Genomic DNA, 19,710 nt, shown 5'->3' on the forward strand with positions numbered 1-19,710 from the left:
ATCAATGCCAAAGTTGCTTTGCTACATATCAACATGTAATGCTTAGTCTCATGCAGAGATGAGTTGAAATCACTTCCTTTGACAACAAATGTTAAAGCATTACGCACGCTGAAAAGGAATCTATGTTTAACAGCAGAAAACGTCAGCTTTGGTGGCTACTACATAGATCTCATTAATCATTAAAAAAGGCTCAGAATTTGACGAAACAACATAAATCTAGTAAAAGGAAGTCCTGGATGTTTTATAGGCCTTTTTAAAATTTTAGAATAACTTAAATTTAACAGATATATAGGTCTGTGACCCATAACACTGCTAAGATTTCATTTGTATGTGAAATAAAATTGTTAACAAATGAGAATATTTCTGGCTGAATTGAGATAAATGCTGATCTGCTTGACTTACCTGGAGTCTAGGATGAGCATAGAATTCATTTAGAAAATCCATAAGGAGGTCAATCTTAAGAGAACTGACACACAAAACAACATGTTTCTCTGTCTGAGCTCTGTGTCGGCTATAATTTCCACCTGATTTTTGTCTTTCCATCCACAAATAAGCCAGCTGCTCAAACTGCAATAAAATAAATTTCAAGATGAGGTATAGCCTCAAGAAGTCAACGAGTAAGAAACCATGTAGTCCAATTGTCTAGACCAGAGATGGGGAACAATGGGCCCTTTATGACCTGTAGACTTCCAACTCTCAGAATTCCTGAGCCAGCCATGCTCAGCTCAGGAATTCTAGGAATTGAAGTCCACAAGTCATAAAGGGCCCATTGTTCCCCATCTCTGGTCTAGATATTTGTTTGTTGCAATTTAATTTAGTTTGGATCATGGCAATATCTCACATATAGATATATAATAAGTGAACAAAGAAGAATAACCTAGCAATACACAACACGCTTGAATATTAATGTGTATTACCATATCACATATACTGTACTTTCTACTTAGTGGAGTGTAGGCAGCGGTATGTTGGCTTCCTTGGTTCTTCTGTAAAGATTTTAGCTGTAATTTATTAATTTAAGCGGTAAATTTGTATGTGCGCTCATTTTGACTTAGCTCCTTTGTTAATGAGAGAGTCAAGATTTAGTCTGAGAAGTCTACCCCTAAAAAGAAATTGTGGCTTGTATTGTCATAATTCTTCTTTGGTTATTAATAAATCAAAGTAAAAAAAGTTATTGTTTTTTTCCCCAAAAAGAACATCACAGCTATAGATGATCATTAGATGGTGAGCCATCTGAATGGAAGACAGATGCAAGACGTTCAGGAAGCTGCATGAAACAGACCCAAGAGAATTAAATTACTAAACAACACAAAAATAGATGGAGATATGGAAATAGAAATGAAAAAGGATTTGGTGTAATGATAAAATGTCTAGTGCATAGGAAAAAAAATAGTTTTGAACAATGTATTCAAAATGACTAAGCAATGATTAAGGCATAGAAAAGGCTGAAGAATTTTGACAGAATTTTTAATCAATGTTTTGGAATGTTAGTAGTTTAGCAGAATTCTGATCCTGAAGTATAGTTTTCTTCTAGGCAGAGTATGGAAGACAATTCTGCTCTTCAGCAAATTATTTAAGTATTTATGAATATGGGTAAATTTATTTTATGTTTTTTAAGTGAAGGGTTCAATTTTATATATACAGCATGACAAGGATATGTAATATTTCTTTCTTTAGTGCATTTATGAATTACATTATAAGAAATGCAATTAGAAGTGAAGATATATGTACCGACAGAGGGAAATATTTGTAGCTCAGGGTTGAAACAAGGGGCCCTTGATACTCTTGGAGCCTGTTGTTTTCTTTCAAACATTTCATTTACCCAAACTATCTAATATTATCAGCATGTATGTAATTTTGCATGGAGATTATGTGATATTGATGATGAGAACATGAATGATTTCTGTTAAAGTTTGCAAGGAACAATATGAATTTGAAAATTAATTTATCACTGACTAAGGAAGCTGTTTTTGACAAGAGAAATAGAACAACTGTTATTCATTTCTAGAAAAGCAGAGCATATGTAGATGAACCACTGTAGCTTAGTAGAATGTTTACTACAGATAACATAGATGGAGAAACTTAAAAAGGACAGTGGATAATGTAGAAAGTGGATAATATTAAAGGCTGGTGTAAGGAATTAATATTTATTAAATGAGCTAAAGTAGGGAAGAACATGCTTTTTCCCAATTTGTTATTTGAATATAAGTACAATTATATACTATGAATATAAGTACAGTTTACAATTTAATCCTAAAGCAAAGTTATTAATCCTCTTAATCCCACATGTTCACATTAATAGAATAGAATAGAATAATAGAATAACAGAGTTGGAAGGGACTTTGGAGATATTCTAGTCCAACCCATTGCTTAAACAGGACTTTTTTCATCATTGAATTTCATGTTGTTAGATAGTGCCGAATGTTCAAGTTTGGCGCCCAATGTTCAAGTTATACTATGCTATGCTATGCTATGCCATATTATATTATACCATTACTATACTCCCGTTATTTGTCCCAGCATCTGCCAACCTAGCAGTTCGAAAGCAAGTAAAAATGCAAGTAGAAAAATAAGAACCACTTTTGGTGGGAAGTTAACAGCATTCCATTTGCCTTCAGCATTTAAACATGCCGGCCACATGACCACAGAGACATCTTTGGACAGCGCTGGCTCTTCGGCTTTGAAACAGAGATGAGCACTGAACTCGAGTCGGGAATGACTAGCACATATGTGCAAAGGGAACCTTTATCTTTACGATACGATACGATACTATACTATACTAAATGGTATACTAATGCTAGAGAACAAAGAAATTATTTTATATGTAAATGAAGATTTTGAAATGATGTAAAATGCAAGTGTAAAAAAGTTCAAAATTAAAATGCTATTATTCTGTCTTTTTATAAATATAATAATATTTTTACCTGTATTGGTAATACTACAAGGGCAACACAGATCATAATTACAACCAGCAATTTGGAAGGCCAGATCTTGGGAGTAACATCCCCAAATCCTACAGTGGAAAACGTCACTATGCAGAAATAGAGGGAGTCAAAGAGAGTCAGCTTGTTTCCTGCTCGTTCCAGATGTTGTATTCCACAAATACTATAGAAAAAATGGATTAAAAAAAAGAAACATCTGTAATTAGATACATTACAATTCTCTTTGGTCAAGGGATTAATTATTTCATATACACATTTGTGTTAATGTAAAAGAAAAAATCAAAGTACTGTTTTATATTTCACCGAAGTCTGCATATTTCAAAATTAATGAACCCATGTTATCACTGATCTCAAACACTGACATATATATGAGACCCAATTAACTGAATGTAACAAGAGAAAAAAATGCACTTTTTCATTTGAAACACTGAGCAACTTGAGATCATATGAAAGCTATGTGTTTCTTAAATAGTCATTATGGTCACTTAATGATCATAAAGTTACTTTTCTGGAAAGAATGTTAAAATTATAGTCTTTCCTATTATAGGGCCTATAATAGCTATCATAGCAGCAGGCAGAAGACAGCTGAACTGAGATTTTACAGCATTAATAGCAATAGCAGTAGCAGTTAGACTTATATACCGCTTCATAGGGCTTTCAGCCCTCTCTAATCGGTTTACAGAGAGTCAGCATATCGCCCCCAACAACAATCTGGGTCCTCATTTTACCCACCTCGGAAGGATGGAAGGCTGAGTCAACCCTAGATAGCCTCAATTACTACATACTTTTGAACAATATTTAGAGACACCATGTTAGCATATGCAAGCATGAATATATAATTCCATCCCATCCTTATCTACAGTCAATTTAATGAAAATCTAAACCTGATAATAAAACCTAAAAAAGCTTGAATATGTAGTTATACTATGCTGCACAATTTAATGAAGTGATTCTGTACATAAAACAAGCTTGGATATCTTCAGTGCAAGTTACCTCAACAATATTCCTCTGCAGTTACTCAACAATGTATGTATGTATGTATGTATGTATGTATGTATGTATGTATGTATGTTATATGCACACACACAGACACACACAGAATATATCACAGAAGTACAACCCCTCACATTTTGTAAATATTTAAGTATATCTTTTTATGTGACAACACTGAATAAAGGACACTTGGCTACAATGTAGTGAGTATACAGTTTGAATAATTGTATAACTGTTTGTATAACAGTGTAAATGTGCTGTCCGCTCAAAATAATACAACACAGCCATTAATGTCTAAACTGCTGGCAACAAAAGTGATATACTCCATATGTGTGCATGTGTTTTAGAATTATACTTAAGGAAAAAAGTGGTAAGGTTAAAAAATTGGGCTTCAACTACTTGAAATGAAAAAAAACCAACCATAGTGAAATCCCCAAAGGAAGTAATATTCTGAAAGAGCTCTGAAGCCAGGAAGTTTACAGACTGATGATTGAATGCACAGATCGCGCTGTTCAAAGAACTCTCTTGAGCAGACTTAGAATCCCCTTGGAGAGTTCTTAAGGGAATTGAAATTTTTGACACTATAATAACAAAGGCAGTCATATGTGGGGGAAAACAAGCGGGTATGTTCCACTTGATCATTTCCCAAATGGTCCTATGCAGCATGTCGAACTCTGTGGCATGGAAACTTGCTTGGGATTTCTCACTACTGAAAAGAGCAGCTTTTCATAGATAATTAAAATTGTTTTCCTTTAATAAACTCTGACACTTTGTGCAAGAGGATGTGTAAGAAGAGTCATAGAAGGGAAAGATTCATTTTTAACTCCTCGGTGAATGGTGGCTCTGAAATAGATAAGCCTGGAATTGGGTATTTTCAAGGATCCTAAATCTTCTTTACTCCTAAAGTAATGGGGGTAAATCTATAACTTATTTGCAGATAGTCCCTGACTTATGACAATTGAGACCAACATTTATGTTGCTAAGCGAGACATTTGTTAAGTGGTTTTGCCCATTTTACAATCTTTTTTGCCACAATTGTTAAGTGAATCACTGCAGTGTTAAGTTAGTAACATGGTTGTTAAGTGAGTCTGACTTTCCCATTGAATTTGCTCAACAGAAGGTCACAAAAGGTGGTAACGTGATCAAAGGACACATCAACTGTCATAAATATCGGTCAATAGCCCAGCACCTGAATTTGGATCATGTGACCTGGGCGATGCTGTTATAGTGTGAAAAATGGTCATAAGTCACTTTTTTCAGTCATCTTATAACTTTGAATGGTCACTAAATGAACTGTTGTAAGTTGAGTACTACCTATTTTTATTTATTTATTTGTAAAATTTATTAGCACAATATTTCCAGATTCTGGAATTAGTAATATGGATTTATTTAGAGTTGCCTTTAAAAATAATGTTTTTACAAGAATCAAACATTGTATAAGCAGTTTTTAAATAAGTAAGGAAAGCAGGACAAAATAGCAATAATGCCTATTACAAGATATCCTCAACTGTTTTTGCCAGTGGAGAAAACAAAATGCATTTTAAGTGCCATGGCTGCTATGGGAAGAGAGATCGGCCAGTCGTCAAATGCCAACTATGATGCTACAACCAATCACTAAACAAGTCAGAGGGAGGAAGTTAAGGGAGCTGCCTAAGGGTGCACTGGCATATACCAGCATAGATATATCAGTATAATAAAAAGAGCTGCAAAAACCACAAAAAATAAATAAATAGAAAATCCTAGCAAAGAGGAGAGGATGTGGATAGCAACCGGGGTGCAAAGAGCAAATCCGTGGTTTGTGAGTATCAAACCCTTTGAACAGCTTTATCAATAAAATGTGGTCTTTTCTTATTACTATCCATTAAAAGGTTCTGCAGGCCCAATCTCTCCCTGCTTTCCTTAGTTTCATCTGAATCTGCCTGTGCAATAATGGCTAATATTTTACTAAAAAGACATGAAAAACACCTTGCAGCCCCTTAATTTGCTTGAACATCTACATTTTGAAAAGAAACTTTGTGTCTTAATGAAGGGCAAAATTATAAGCTGCAGTGAACTGTGCACTGGATGGGGAAAAAAAAGGAATAACCCTAATGCCTAAAATTAGTCCCACTTATGTACTGTCTGAACTTTAGAATATTGAGTCATTGTTTGCTGTTTTTTAATCATTAGCACTTCCCCGTGAAAAAAATGCACTTCATGTTTATCCCAAAAGAACAAACAAAAACCATTCCAAGCATTTATTTCCCGAATAGAAGGTTAAAATTTAACCACAAGTTGGAGAAATCATGGCACAACAGCAACTTTCCTGGTGTTTAGAACAACTGTCCTAAATTGTAATGGTAGCCCCCCCCCAAAAAAAATGGCTTCCTCTCTGTAATGTTAACCGTGGAATTGGGGTTGGATGGAGGTATTGGGAGGCATGTGAGCCAGGCTTTTCCGAACAGCTGATGGAGAAAAGCTCTTTACTTGGCTCTCATTAGATGTAAGAAATGCAGCTTTCTGTGCTGGCCTTTCATTGTGGAATTCTTTTCTTTTTTCCCCTTCAAAAGTCCATTGAAGATCAGTTCCTGAACAGGAGTTGACTAAAGTGCTATTTGTTCATTTCAGAATGGTGAAGTTGCTCAGTGGCAACTTCAAAATGACTGCCATGTTCACCTTCATTATAGGACTTGGGGAGCAATTTCCTTACAGCTGCAGTTATTCGTAGCCTCTTACCTAACAATAGCGCTTATTTTTAAAAATGATGTACTTCCAAGATAAAACTATTCATGGAAGATCTCAAAGCTAAAAAGATACATGAAACGTTACAGTCAGATGCAAAATGTATAGAAATTTCTCTTTCATCTTCTTCAGTTCTCCATGGTCAGCGCTCCTAGTCTGAAATGTCTAAAATTATGGGAAGACATAATATTGTGGAATGTTCTACAGCCCAATGCGCAATGCAAGATGTTCTGATGAGAATATTCGTGGCATTCTACAAACATTCATGAGATTCTAAAAGGGCTCAAATCTTACAATTCGGGGGAAATGGTAGAAGGTAAAGGACATTTCTGGCAATCTTCACAGTGACTATTCACTATTTTTCTAGCCCTATTAGCTTTTATCTCTTCTCAGGGGAAAAATTTGAAAGAATCAGGCTGCTACTTTGTTATTACTTGGATCTTGGTTGTTTATGATATAATCACCTGATTTCAATTTTGATTTATTGTAATACTTATCTAACATTTTAAACTAATGAAAGCTATTTCAATAGACAGATTTATATTATTTTTTTAAAATTTATATTTTAAATTTATATTATTATTATTTTAAATAAATCTAATGCTTTAATGTTTGTTTTCTTTTTCCATCTTTTTCTTCTCATCCTGTTTTTCCCCCTTTAGAATTGTGAAATTAATGCTTTAATAAATTAGGAAAACAACACAAGCATGACAAAGGAATATTAAAGCTTTTTGGAATGCAATTCCCAAGAAGAGGCAAAAAACTACAGAGTAACAACTACAGCATAAAAGGAGGTAAGCTAATGGTTAATAAGGAAAATTCCAAAATACAAATTACATGGCACACTATGAATGGGCCAGAAGCATAACTTTCAAACTTTCAAACTTTCATGGAATTTGTATGCCGCCCACTCCCTAGGGACTCTGGGCGGCTCACAACAAATTTTAAGAACTACAGTGAATGTCAAAAACAATAATTAACAAAAAAATATTTCTCATGAAACCATTTCATGTGACATGACTTAACGTATTGGTATTTGAGTAAGCCATAGTTGTCCCACTTGTATCTTCAGGTGATTCTAGTTTTTATACACCCCCTACTGCCACCTCTTGTTTCTCTTTGTCTGCCAAAACAGATACTTAGATTAATGTGGCAGTTATATGATGCTTTGCAGCAGAATGTGCTGCTTTCCTACATGCCATGACATGTGTAATATGAAGAAATATTGCAGACGGAGGAAATAAACCTCTAGTAAAATTTAAAAATAAAACAGCTTTATTACCTTGAGGCTGGTGGGAATAATTTAATCATCTTCGAATTCCATGGGGGAATTTGTATGAATTGCCCCCAAATTCCCAAATAATTGTATTCCTAATCTGAAATATTTAGGAAGACCTATGGTTTACAAAACCAATGAGAATATTAAAACACTGTTAGTGTTTAGGAAAAAAAATCCCCAGTGGCAAAATGGTGTTAACAGTGGTGATGGGCAGACTATTGGAAGACGTGAGAAAGACCAGGTTAAGGGCAGATCATCACTGCAGGATGGCACAGTGGTTAAAATGCAGTATTGCAGACTAACTCTGCCTGCAGCCAGGAGTTCAATCCTAACAGGCTCGAGATTGTCTCAGCTTTCCATCCTTCCAAGGTCGGTAAAATGAGGACCCAGCCTGTTGGGGGCAATATGCTGAGATTGTAAGCTGCTCAGAGCCTGCTGTAAAGCACTATGGAGCAATGCAAAAGTCTAAGTGCTATTGCTATTATTTATGAGTTGCTAAAAGTTCATAACGTGGTTGACTTGATGACACATAATCAACCAATCAATTGATGGATTTAATAATTTGCAACCCAGGGACAACAAGGGAAAGCACTGCTATAAACACCTAAATTCAGGCATTCTGAGTCTATAAAATGTACACTACAGTTTTTGAACACAATGATGTTCCTTTCTGGTACTATTTTTATTTCAATGTACATTTGTCCAAAAGAGGGAGGGGTATAACCATCAAAATTAGCTGGTATCTTCCTGCATGCATTTTCTTGCGTCTTTTCCCTTGTATGCTCCAGAGGAGAGATTTCTGCCTGCCTTTCCTGCTGCTTCACTTGAAAAATCAGAGACATAAATTGGATTCTGTATGCAATTTAGAGTGAAAACTGTTATAATATTGCACTTTATGTGATTGTGTAGCCAATGATTCTTGAAAGCATAATACATCTGTCTTGTGCTGTCAGTAGTAGTAAGCACTAAGAGCAAGAATACAAAATAATAGTATTTGCTATTATTTTTAAGATGAATTATTGATTATGTGCTACTTTTAGATATAAGCAGCTTTCCTTCTGCAAGTATAGCTGCAGTTTATACAGCTGGATTGAAACAACAAAATTGTTCAACTACATCATGTCACACTGGCAGGTCATAATCTAGAAAGCAAGATCAATTATTCAGAATATATGCACTTATTGCAATGAGCATGGAATTATGTTACAGAATCCTGGGATTGGCTGTGCATATTTTGGGCCCTTTTATTTAATCAGGAAGGTTTATCAGTTTTTTTTTTAAAAAATGCCTTTGATCCTTCTTTTAACAAAATGTTGGTTTTATGGGGAGGATATTAATTATCTAATTGATACCACGTACCTTTTCCAGCTGTTTCAGAGAGGATTTCAACTCTGCTCTTGCCTCGGGTCCTCTGAAGAAGCCCCCCCCCCCAAACAAGCACCCTCTACTATGAGGCAGGAGAACGACATGCCTCACCTACGTCAGGAATGTTTAGGCTTTTAACCCTTGCTTAACTCTGCTCGAGTAATCATAAAATGCCTAAAGTCAGACTAGATGAGGCACACTGTTCTCCTGCCTCATAGTAGAGGGCTCTTTTTTAGAAGCTTTTTTAAACAGTTAAACAGAGTCATCCACGTTGAGGCAGCAACTAGCTCAGCCTGACCTCAGCTCTTTCCTTTTTCCTTTCCCTTTTTTTTTCCTTTTCATGATGGGAGTGGTGATGCTCTGCCTCCCCTGCCTCACCTGACTGCACATCTCTGGCCTGGTCCTATTTTCAGAATCACACCCCAAGGTATTAACACTAATCTGCTTTCTGCTAATTTAATTGGCAAGAAATTTAATCCAATACTATGTCCAATTTCTTCATTGATAAGGCCTGTAGTAGAAATTTTGTTTTTCCTTTAGGCAAATTTATGACGTAGAAGTGACCCTTCCCTACCTTAAATCTCTTGATTTAGAATTTACAAATTATGTCCTCTACCATTCACATGAAGAGGAGGCAATTTCGGTCAACTCTGCCATCAATCCATGGAATTCATATAAACGTATAAATGCAAAGGTAAATGCCAAGAGGATGACACACAAAATCATAATTTTGTCTTATGTAAAGTCTTCTATACATAATTGAAGTCAGAATGCAGCCCTTAGGAAAGACTCAATGAGCTATGTGTAAATATATGATTGATTTGTCAGGCTTTGCTCTTTAACATGTAATTATATGAAATAAAAAAGTCACAATGCAGCATTCATGGCAACACTTTCTTTACAGGCTAACATAAACTGTTCCCACACTTTGGAAAGTGACAGGTCATCATTCGTGGGAAGGACATACTGTGGCTCACTGCAAACTGCTTTTGCAACTGTGATCTGCAAAGCATAAAACGTAAATTCCTAATACTGAATTTTACAGTCTATCCAAAAAGCTGGGCCTCCACTTACTGAATTTGTTTCTAAGCTAAACAGAAATATAAAAGCTGTTATATTGTGAGCCATTAAGGTCCATCTACCAAAGACTTTATCAGCCTTGTTTAGAACTTTAAACTTGCAAGATAGATTATTTGCCATTAAGCTAAGCACTTGCATTTGTTACACAGCAATACTTGGAAAATGTCACAATATTTATCTGTTGAATTATGTTGTATGGTACATAAATATTAAAAATTTCTTGCTAAATCCATTTGTCTTGCCCGTGATTAACATATGACATATATTAATTCTTCCTAATACAATATTTAAAAATATGCTGAATTCTAGCATTGCCTATAGCATTTTCTTACTTCAGTGTGGGCTTGTGTGTGTGTGTGCGCACATACATGCATGTATGTGTTTGAATCAGTTTTTGATGCCTGGTGATTGCCTGGACTAGTCCCTGAAGTTTTCTTTGCAAAGTTTTGTGAAAGTGGTTTGCCTCCTTCCTAGGGCTGAGAGAGACTGGCCCAGGGTCACCCAGATGGCCTCATACCCAGTACAGTCTCCTGCTTTCTAGCCTGATGCCTTAGCCAGTGTCACTCTGATAAACTGGCACTCATCGTGGATTCTAGGGGAGGAAAAAACGAATAACTTTACTGCTGTACATTATGGTTTTTATGCTTGACACTTCAGTAGATGTGCAAAACAGAACCTACTGTCTGTGCCCAACTTGCCAAATCCCAGTCCAGGCACACATTTTGGAAAATTATTTCTCTCAAATGACCAGAAGTTCATAAAAATGTTGTTTCACAAGGCTGGATCGATAAGAAAGCCAGCAGCAATTCTCCTAAAAGTAACTGAGTAGAAAATTCATGGATAGTTTCTGAAATAATTGCATTAAGAACTCTGTGAAAAATTGTATATTATATAAATGGTACAACTCCTCTGTGAAATTATCCAAAATAAGACATGGTTATAAATGAATTATTTTGAGTAATTTATACCAGAAGGAAGAGACTTCAAACAATTTAATGACATCCAAAACAAGAACTACTTTATTCAAAACCTGTGATAAATACACCAATAGAAACAAGGCAAATTGTTAAGCAAGAGTGCTCATATAGTTAAAGAAATCAAAACGTTGATAGACAGTGAGATTAATTTTCTGTCAGTAAAATAAAATCCCATTCCTGTTATAAAACAGGTAACATTTTAAAGCCCAGATCTTCTTTTTGAAAAATCATTATATTAATCTTTCTTAAATATATTGGAGAATATACATGTTTAAAAGCACAGAAAATAAAACTATTGGTATAATGGATAAAGGACAAACCCTCAGTTCTGCCATATAAAGCTTGTCTTTCTCTTAGTACATATTATGAGGCATAAGGGAGTGAAAAAATACAAGTCAGAATTTCTCAAATGATATATACTATCACAGAATAACCCAGAATGCTATATAATTTGAATCATAATTGAGAAATGATCAATCAGCTCCAATATTCCATCTCATAAAATTTTAAATTGTATCTCAGATGTGGACCAAAGCAGCAGAATGGGGTAAATAAATCAATAATAGCTAAGCTGTTACAGACATGAGGTCATAATTACCACTAATACAATTTTCTTAATCTATGAAAATAATAAGTGGGATATGTTGTTAAATTTACTTTGTATAGTTACAATTTTCATTTATTGATCAAATTAACAAATTTTATAAATTCTATAAGCAATCAGAATGGTCATTTCTAAAAATAGGGGTGGTTCCAAACATCTTGGGAAACTGTTTATTTATTTATTTTTATTTATTATTAAAATGTATATGCCACCCAATCCCGAAGGACTCCGGGCGGCTTACAAAAAAGGAAGAGAAGAAAAAAAAAATAGAAAAAAAATAAGAAAAGACAATTTAAAACACAACACATGCATTCGTTCTAATCGGGGCTGGACCTCAACACTGAGGTCAACAGCCCCAGGCCTGCCGGAACAGCCAGGTCTTAACGGCTTTCCTGAAGGCCACGAGGGTGGGTGAGGTCCGGATCTCCGGGGGTAGCTGGTTCCAAAGGGTCGGAGCAGCCACAGAGAAGGCTCTCCTCCGGGGGCCCACCAGCCGACATTGTCTGGCTGACGGCATCTGAAGGAGGCCCACCCTGTGGGATCTTACCAGCCGCTGGGAGGTATGTGGCAGTAGGCGGTCTCGCAGGTACGCTGGCCCTAACTGTTGCTGTCACTATGACCTCAGGTCTGTGGTTAAAATAAACTTAATCAAATCAAAATTAGCTTCAGTTCCCATCACTGAAATTGGCTTGGACCTACCCTAACCTCTAAACCACACTCGGTCTTGTGTCTTTTTTGTTGTTGTTGCTGTTTTTCTACCCAGTTCGTCATTCTGGGCCCAGTTTACTATTTTCTTTTCCCCTAACGTTTTCCTACAAATGCAGGGTCTGCTTTTAGTGGGGGATCAAATATAAATCCATTGGCTGTGACAGGAATTGACCCACTGGATTGTTATCTGAACCTGACGTTGTGGGCTGAGACAGACCAACTGTCATGTTTTCATGCTTAAGGAAGCGCTGGAAGTCACAGGCTGCTCGTTTCTAGGCTCGTGCCTTAACCATCAGACCAAATTGCGTCTGTGGGCCCAGCTTACTATGTGCCATTACGGTCTGACCCTATTTAGAAACTCATAGAATGGGGATAAAATAAAGAAAATAGTGAAGAAATACCAATTTGTTAGTTGAGTAATTTGCAATTGCAGTTAACTTGAGGGGGAAATAGTTGGCCCTTCATTCAAAATGGCCTGTTTTACCAAGCTGACTATGCATTTTTGTCATTGTTATATAATAAAGTAATAAAGCATCAGATGAGAAAAGGAGGGAGGGTGAGGTGTTGGTGGAGAGGGGGCCCTGATCCAGATACACGTGCAAAATTGACATTATTAAACCGCATGAATTTACTTCCACATGAAACCCACTTTGATTAAGCTGATTTTTGCAACCAATTTTCAAACAAACAAGCTCATATCGAAAAAGTATCAGACTGTGAAAGCTTTCTACGTCCTCATTGAGAGTTGGATAGAAAAGGAGTGAAGATAAAGTACTCGGGAGGTGAGAAGACTCGGTCTTGACACAGAGCGTCTCCCTCTGTTTTTGTGAAGGTGATGAGATTGTGACCAGACTATAAACTGGGACACTGCAGCGCATCTGACACTGTACAGCGCCTGCCCAACCACATGGCAACTGGTCCTTTGAGAGGCCTCTGCCTCTCCGTTGTGGGTTCGGCAGAGGTTCATGGCACGAAGCAAGAATCCGGGGCTGCCCATATATTAAGGCCTGAAGCAGGACAGCTAAGAGTATTACAAGCTCTTACAAAAATGTGTATACAGTTGCCTGGCAGAGTATAACGATCGGTATATGTAAGGCATCATCTAAAATATTCATATTTACTAGTAGCCCTTTAAAAATATAAATGCAGTAATTAAAAGATTCAAAGGAACAGCAATATAAACAAAAGAGAAATCAACAGAGGACAGTTTTAAACCAGCCTGAATGTGATTTCAATTATTATGATAGATAATTGCTTTATTTCCTTCCCTAACAAGTCTGTCATTGGTATTTTTGTCAGTATTTAGTTTATTTTTCCCTCACTCTACAAGGGCCAGAACAAGACCAGAATAAAATGAGACATAATATGCTGGTGTCTGCAGATGCAGAAGGCAGCAATAATTGGTGTAGGTCAACTTGCCTTTTTTCTTCATCTTTTCCTGTCACTTACAAAACACAGCCTTCACTCTGAACGCAATGTTCCCTGGCAAGCAGCACTGGGCTCCTTATCAGTGATGGGTTGCTGTCAAATATTTTTATTTCCCGTAACTCAAGAAAGGGAGAAGACTTGGGGAGAAAAGAAGGCATCGCTTGTAATATTGCTACCATTCTTTAGCAATTATTCTATAAAGATCAAAGGTAGCAAACATTAGCAATGCAAAATGGTGTGACTTCAGTGTTTTATAAAGTTTGAAGAGAAAGCAATTAAGAAGTTCATTTTAAAGTTCAAATTTGATTTCAGGAATTATGTAATCATAACAAAAAACAAGTATAAAAATATTGGGGGGAAAACAAATTTAATAACCATATTCGTCAGGTTTCTTTAAATCCTTTCCTGATGTGATTTGTAATATTTGCCTGCATCCCAATGCTAGCGTTGTATAAAGAAAAGTTTCCCCCCAGGAACAGTTTCCCCCTCTGGACCAATTCCTTGGGAAGACATACAGCAATATAACAGCAATATAAACAAAGGGGACAGAGGTTTTATCTCCCACTTAATTAAAGGAGTATGTAAATGGATTGTAATATTTTCACATAATGGAGATTATTTACATATATATTTTAGTATTCTTTCCTCTGTCATTATTTATTTTCCTAAACAAGACAACATTAGAACTTTGGCTTGGAATAAAACAGTAATAATAAACTACATGGAACTTACCATGTAAAGATAAGACACAGCAATGTAGATATTAAAATCAGAACTTGATTAAACATTGCAGACTGTGTGCGCTGGATGGCTCTATGAAGATCATTCTATTTGAAAAGTCCAACCAACAACAAAATTATGAAACCAGCTCATTAAATAAAATGTGAGGCAGCAGCCAAGAAATATGCAATTTTTTAAAATGAAAAAGGCAGTTCAGTTAAATAATGAAACAGTTAGTTGGGTTTTCTGAAATGAGGTGTCATCAAAGCTAACATTACCACTAAATCACAGGGTGCCCTTTCATACAGAATATCAGAAAACGGGTCCATAAACATCAACTAACCATATATGAAACCATAATTCCTTAAAATTACATTGTAATTTCAGCTACTTATGGCTTAAGAAGTAAATAAGAAGACTTTAGATTCAGAATGAGAAACAGTGGGTAATTTCGCTTCAATTTTACAATATTTTTATGACAGGAAAAAGAACACAGAATTCTGCATATTTTGTATCTTCTGGGGCCGAAGGCAAAATTTATAGAACAAATTACAATAAGCCAACTACAGGTAGTCCTTGATTTACAAACATTTTTTTTGCAAACATTCAAAGCTTCAATGTCACTGAAAAGTTACTTATAACCAGTCCCCACACTTACGACTATCACAACATCCCCAATTGGCATGTTTTTATGACAGTTGCAGATTCCAGGGTAAAGTTAACACCATTTGTAACCTTCCCAGATGTTTTCTGAAAAGCAAACTCAACAGGAAACTGGATTCACTTAATGACCACACAATTCATTTAACAACTACAATAATTCACTTAACAATTGTGGCAAACAGCTGTGACTCACTTACCAACCCCCTTGCTTAGCAATGGATATTCTGGTTCTAAATGTGCTCATAAGTCAAGAACTACCTGTAGTATGTAGCCTCTGTATGGCTAACAATGACCAGATTACCAAAAATCTGTAAAGCAAGTAATAATTACTGTTATTTCTCTTTAGCAGATGGAAATCAAACTTAAAACATTAATGGGGCTGTTCAATAAAATCTGAATTTAAATGAAAATTTTTGAACAGAAGCTAATGTTTATAATCATATTTGCCTAGATTCCAACAGTACTGAAATGCCCTCCACTCCTCTGCTCGCAACAGAGAATCCCTGGTGCCACCAGACTTGAAACGTTGGGCTTAGACAGCTTAGAACTGTGCCGCCTTCGGTCTGGCCTAAGCGTAAAATTATCTGCTACAATGTCCTGCCTGTCAATGACTACCTTAGACCTTCAATCACACTAGGACACACAACGTATCCAAACTCAAGGCTCCAAACTCGACTGCAGAAAGTACGACTTCAGCAACCGAGTGGTCAATGCCTGGAATGCGCTACCTGACTCTGTATCCATTTCATGTATTCATAACCACGTTTATATTTATATCTATCCAATACTTGCTTGATAAAAATAAATAAAATGAAAAATGAAAAATGAAGGACCTTTTTGCTTTTTAATAAGAACTTTTGAAATAATCTTTTCAAAATTAATGCAGGCCTCTAAGCCAAGCACACCAAGCATAAATAAATATAGTTATTTGGCAATTTCCCTATATTTATTCCCCCCCCCCCCCCGCTTTCTGCCTAGCAGCATAGTATAATAGCCAAAAATAATGAGTATTTATTAAGTTGGGACATGAAAAGATACTCAGGTGGAGGCTAGAAAACAAAAACAAAAACAAAAAAAGGAATCAAAGGAATTAATGCTGGACCAATAGTTTTATTATGAAAATAAATAAGACATTTGAACTCCTACACTAGATATATCACTATATGTATTTCCCTTCAAACAAATCTTAACTACTTTGTCATACTTACAATCATATTCTCCAAAGCATGTTTAGCAAGCCAACAATTTAAAAACACTGGGATAAATAAATTCTTCAATGAAGGACAGAAAATCTAAGAAAAAAGAACACAACATATGACATATGTGCTCCATTCATTCACTGTAATTGCATCTAAATACAGAAAAAATACATCTAAAATACTTAAGTCCCATATATCTGTGTTTTTTGACTTGATAACAGTAGAGCTGGCAAAACTATAACAGAACACAATTCACCCAAGTAGGAACAATTTTGATATTTGAGCCATTCTTTTCAATCCCAATCCTTACTTTTGATTAAAATTATTGTCCCAATATAATCTCCAGAAACTTACTTCTGAAGTGAAGTTTACATCTAAACCAAAATAGATAGAACTGAATTAACCATGGGTTAATGACTACAATTTGTGCCTCCCTACGTTTAAGTGTACTGTGTACTGCTTGAGGTAGGATCAAGGCCTTATAGACTGGTGTATGTATGAGTGTGGAGGGGATGATTAAAAAAGATTCCATAAGGCACTTTTGATGGTGGATGTTGCATAAAATGAACAGTATATATCATTTTACAAGAGCATAATTTTGAATTCTGATATCCATCAAACAGAATCATCTGCAACTAACATGTAACACAAGGAATCTTGTCATTCTTCAGGGATCATATATGATAGATTATAAAATGACTTGAAAGGCACAATCTGCATTCAGTGGGATTAGTGCAACGGAATTGATGAAAAAATGTATTTTCTGTTGCCATTACTTGCAATCAGAATCAACCAATCTTATTCCCAATGGAGCTGCTTCCCTTCTCAAATTCTTATACAAAGAGTTCTTTCAATCTCTACTATATAACTGATAAATACTATCACTATGGGGAAAATGAACGGGGTTTCCTGTGAACTAGAGATCACAAGTCATCTGTCCATATTAAAAGAAAAAAAAAATCAAATCAAGGAATTTGTGCTGAGCATTAAAATTGAATGGACCTCATAATTTTTCCATATATTCACAGAAAACCTTGCTTCATTTCATGAATATAATTTTCCAGTCTTCAGGTCGCTGTTCCCTCTCCTCTCCCATAAAAGTCATAGATAGAAACTTACCGTAATGATGAAAGGAATAGCATTGATGATTTCCAGCAGAAAAGGAATGCGTACCACTTGTTCCCATATGTTTCCCTTTTAAAAATCAAGGTAAAATAAAATGCAGCACTAACAGCCAGCAATGATTTTTCCCCGTAGTAAAACCATAATTCATCATAGGTGATACCTGGCAGCATACAGGACGTATATATAGTTCACTGAGAAACATTCAAATTTCTTACTAGGCAAAATAGAGCTGTACATAGCAAATCCTTTTTAGAAGAAGGAGCCGGAGCAATGTCATGTTTGACTAGATGTAAGCTAACCAGCTCTGTCTTCTGTGCAGCTCAGCTGAATAGTCTCCAGAGAGCTCTATTTCCTAATAGCTACATGTACAGGCATGAGTTTTCATATGTACTGTATGTCTGTGTATGTGTGCATCTGTACCTGTATATTTCATGTATATACTTCATGTATGTATGTAGATAACCAGTTTATAGATGATTATGTCGCTCTCAAAAATGGCCCAGGAATGTATACCAAATCACTCTTTCAGTTAGTTGTACAGTACTAACAAAATAAATAAATCTGAAGAATATTTATTCAATTTGAATATAAGAAGCGTAGATAATTGAAGCTTTTCCTAAATTTCCCATTTTTTATCACTGTCATTATTAGAAGTATAAAATGCTTCCTAATAGTTAAAAGAATATAGAGAAACCTTACTACAAAAAACATAACACAGATTTCATTCAGAGTAATAAATATTCAATTACATTTACAAGTCAAATGTGATCAATACAGCAACAATATATTTTAATTTCTAATAAGTGCACGCAACGGAATTATACAGTTTCTGCATTCTTTTTCCTGATATTAAGATGCCGCATCTCAAAAAATAGTATGTCACAGTATCTGGCAGAAAAAATCTTGCTTGAAAAAATGTGCTATCAACTAAAATCTATCTTTCTTTCTCTCTCTCTCTCTCTCCCTCTCTCTCTCTCTCTCTCTCTCTCTCTCTCTCTCTCTCTCTCTCTCTCTCTCTCTCTCTCTTTGTCCAATTTATATAGCCACCCATCTCACAAGTGACTCTGGGTTGTGCATAACAAAGCAAAACAACTAATAAAATATTAGTTTCTGAATAAATATTTAGAAATTAATAAAAAAGATTTAAAGTGCATGGTAGTTGGAGAGAGAGAGAGAGAGATTTATTTATCAGAATGTATATTTATTTAATTGCTAGGTTTTAAAAATAGAAAATTCTGCTATTATCTAAATATTATACTTGAAGACTAAATACACTGCTATGCCTAGAATATCACCCTGCAAAAGACTGGATCATGATGTAATTTGGCTCTGAGAGAATATAATAATAAGTACTTACTTTGTAACTGAGATAGCTCAGTAGTGTAGTTTCCAACAGACTTATTAAAGCCACTGATACCTAGAGGGATAACATGCATGAAAAATTCAGCAATTTCTGAGGACTAAGCAAGCATAGAAAAAATATGTATAGGATTCAGAATAAATAAAAACTATGTGAACAACAAGCACTGAATGTAATCTTTAAATTTTCAAAATCCTTCCATTTCTTAATCTGTGCCTTTTTGTATAATTCAGAAGATAAATGCCTTTGCATTTTGTCTATCCAAAACAACAGCGCTTTATATATTATATTTTTTCTTGAAATTGGCCAATATATACTTAAATATTATCTATTTTTCCCAGCATTGTAGACATTAATCATTCAGCAACAGCTAATTTGTAAAGACAAAGTATTGATCCATACAATAAGCCAGGGAACAGAAAAGGGTCTTGCCATACCAATTAAGAATGAATTTGTCCAGAATGGGATTTATTTCTGTAGTCTTTTTCCAATACTGACCAACTCAATACCTCCTCTGGCATGCCAGAAACCCAGTATATAAACATT

At 35.5% G+C, this 19,710-nt stretch overlaps 1 protein-coding gene across 1 annotated transcript in view; it reads right to left on the bottom strand.

Moving 5' to 3' along the window:
* Positions 1-19,223, bottom strand: part of LOC116509121 (potassium channel subfamily T member 2-like) — a 63,000-nt gene extending 43,777 nt beyond the window's left edge. The window contains 6 exon segments of the mRNA XM_032218093.1: positions 403-567; positions 2,925-3,105; positions 14,830-14,924; positions 16,689-16,772; positions 17,799-17,964; positions 19,162-19,223. Coding sequence (XP_032073984.1) covers positions 403-567; positions 2,925-3,105; positions 14,830-14,924; positions 16,689-16,694 — 447 coding nt within the window. The 5' untranslated portion in view covers positions 16,695-16,772; positions 17,799-17,964; positions 19,162-19,223.
* Between the last annotated feature and the right edge of the window lie 487 nt (positions 19,224-19,710).

Source organism: Thamnophis elegans, chromosome 5 (assembly GCF_009769535.1).
Source record: "Thamnophis elegans isolate rThaEle1 chromosome 5, rThaEle1.pri, whole genome shotgun sequence".
Lineage (NCBI taxonomy): Eukaryota > Metazoa > Chordata > Lepidosauria > Squamata > Colubridae > Thamnophis > Thamnophis elegans.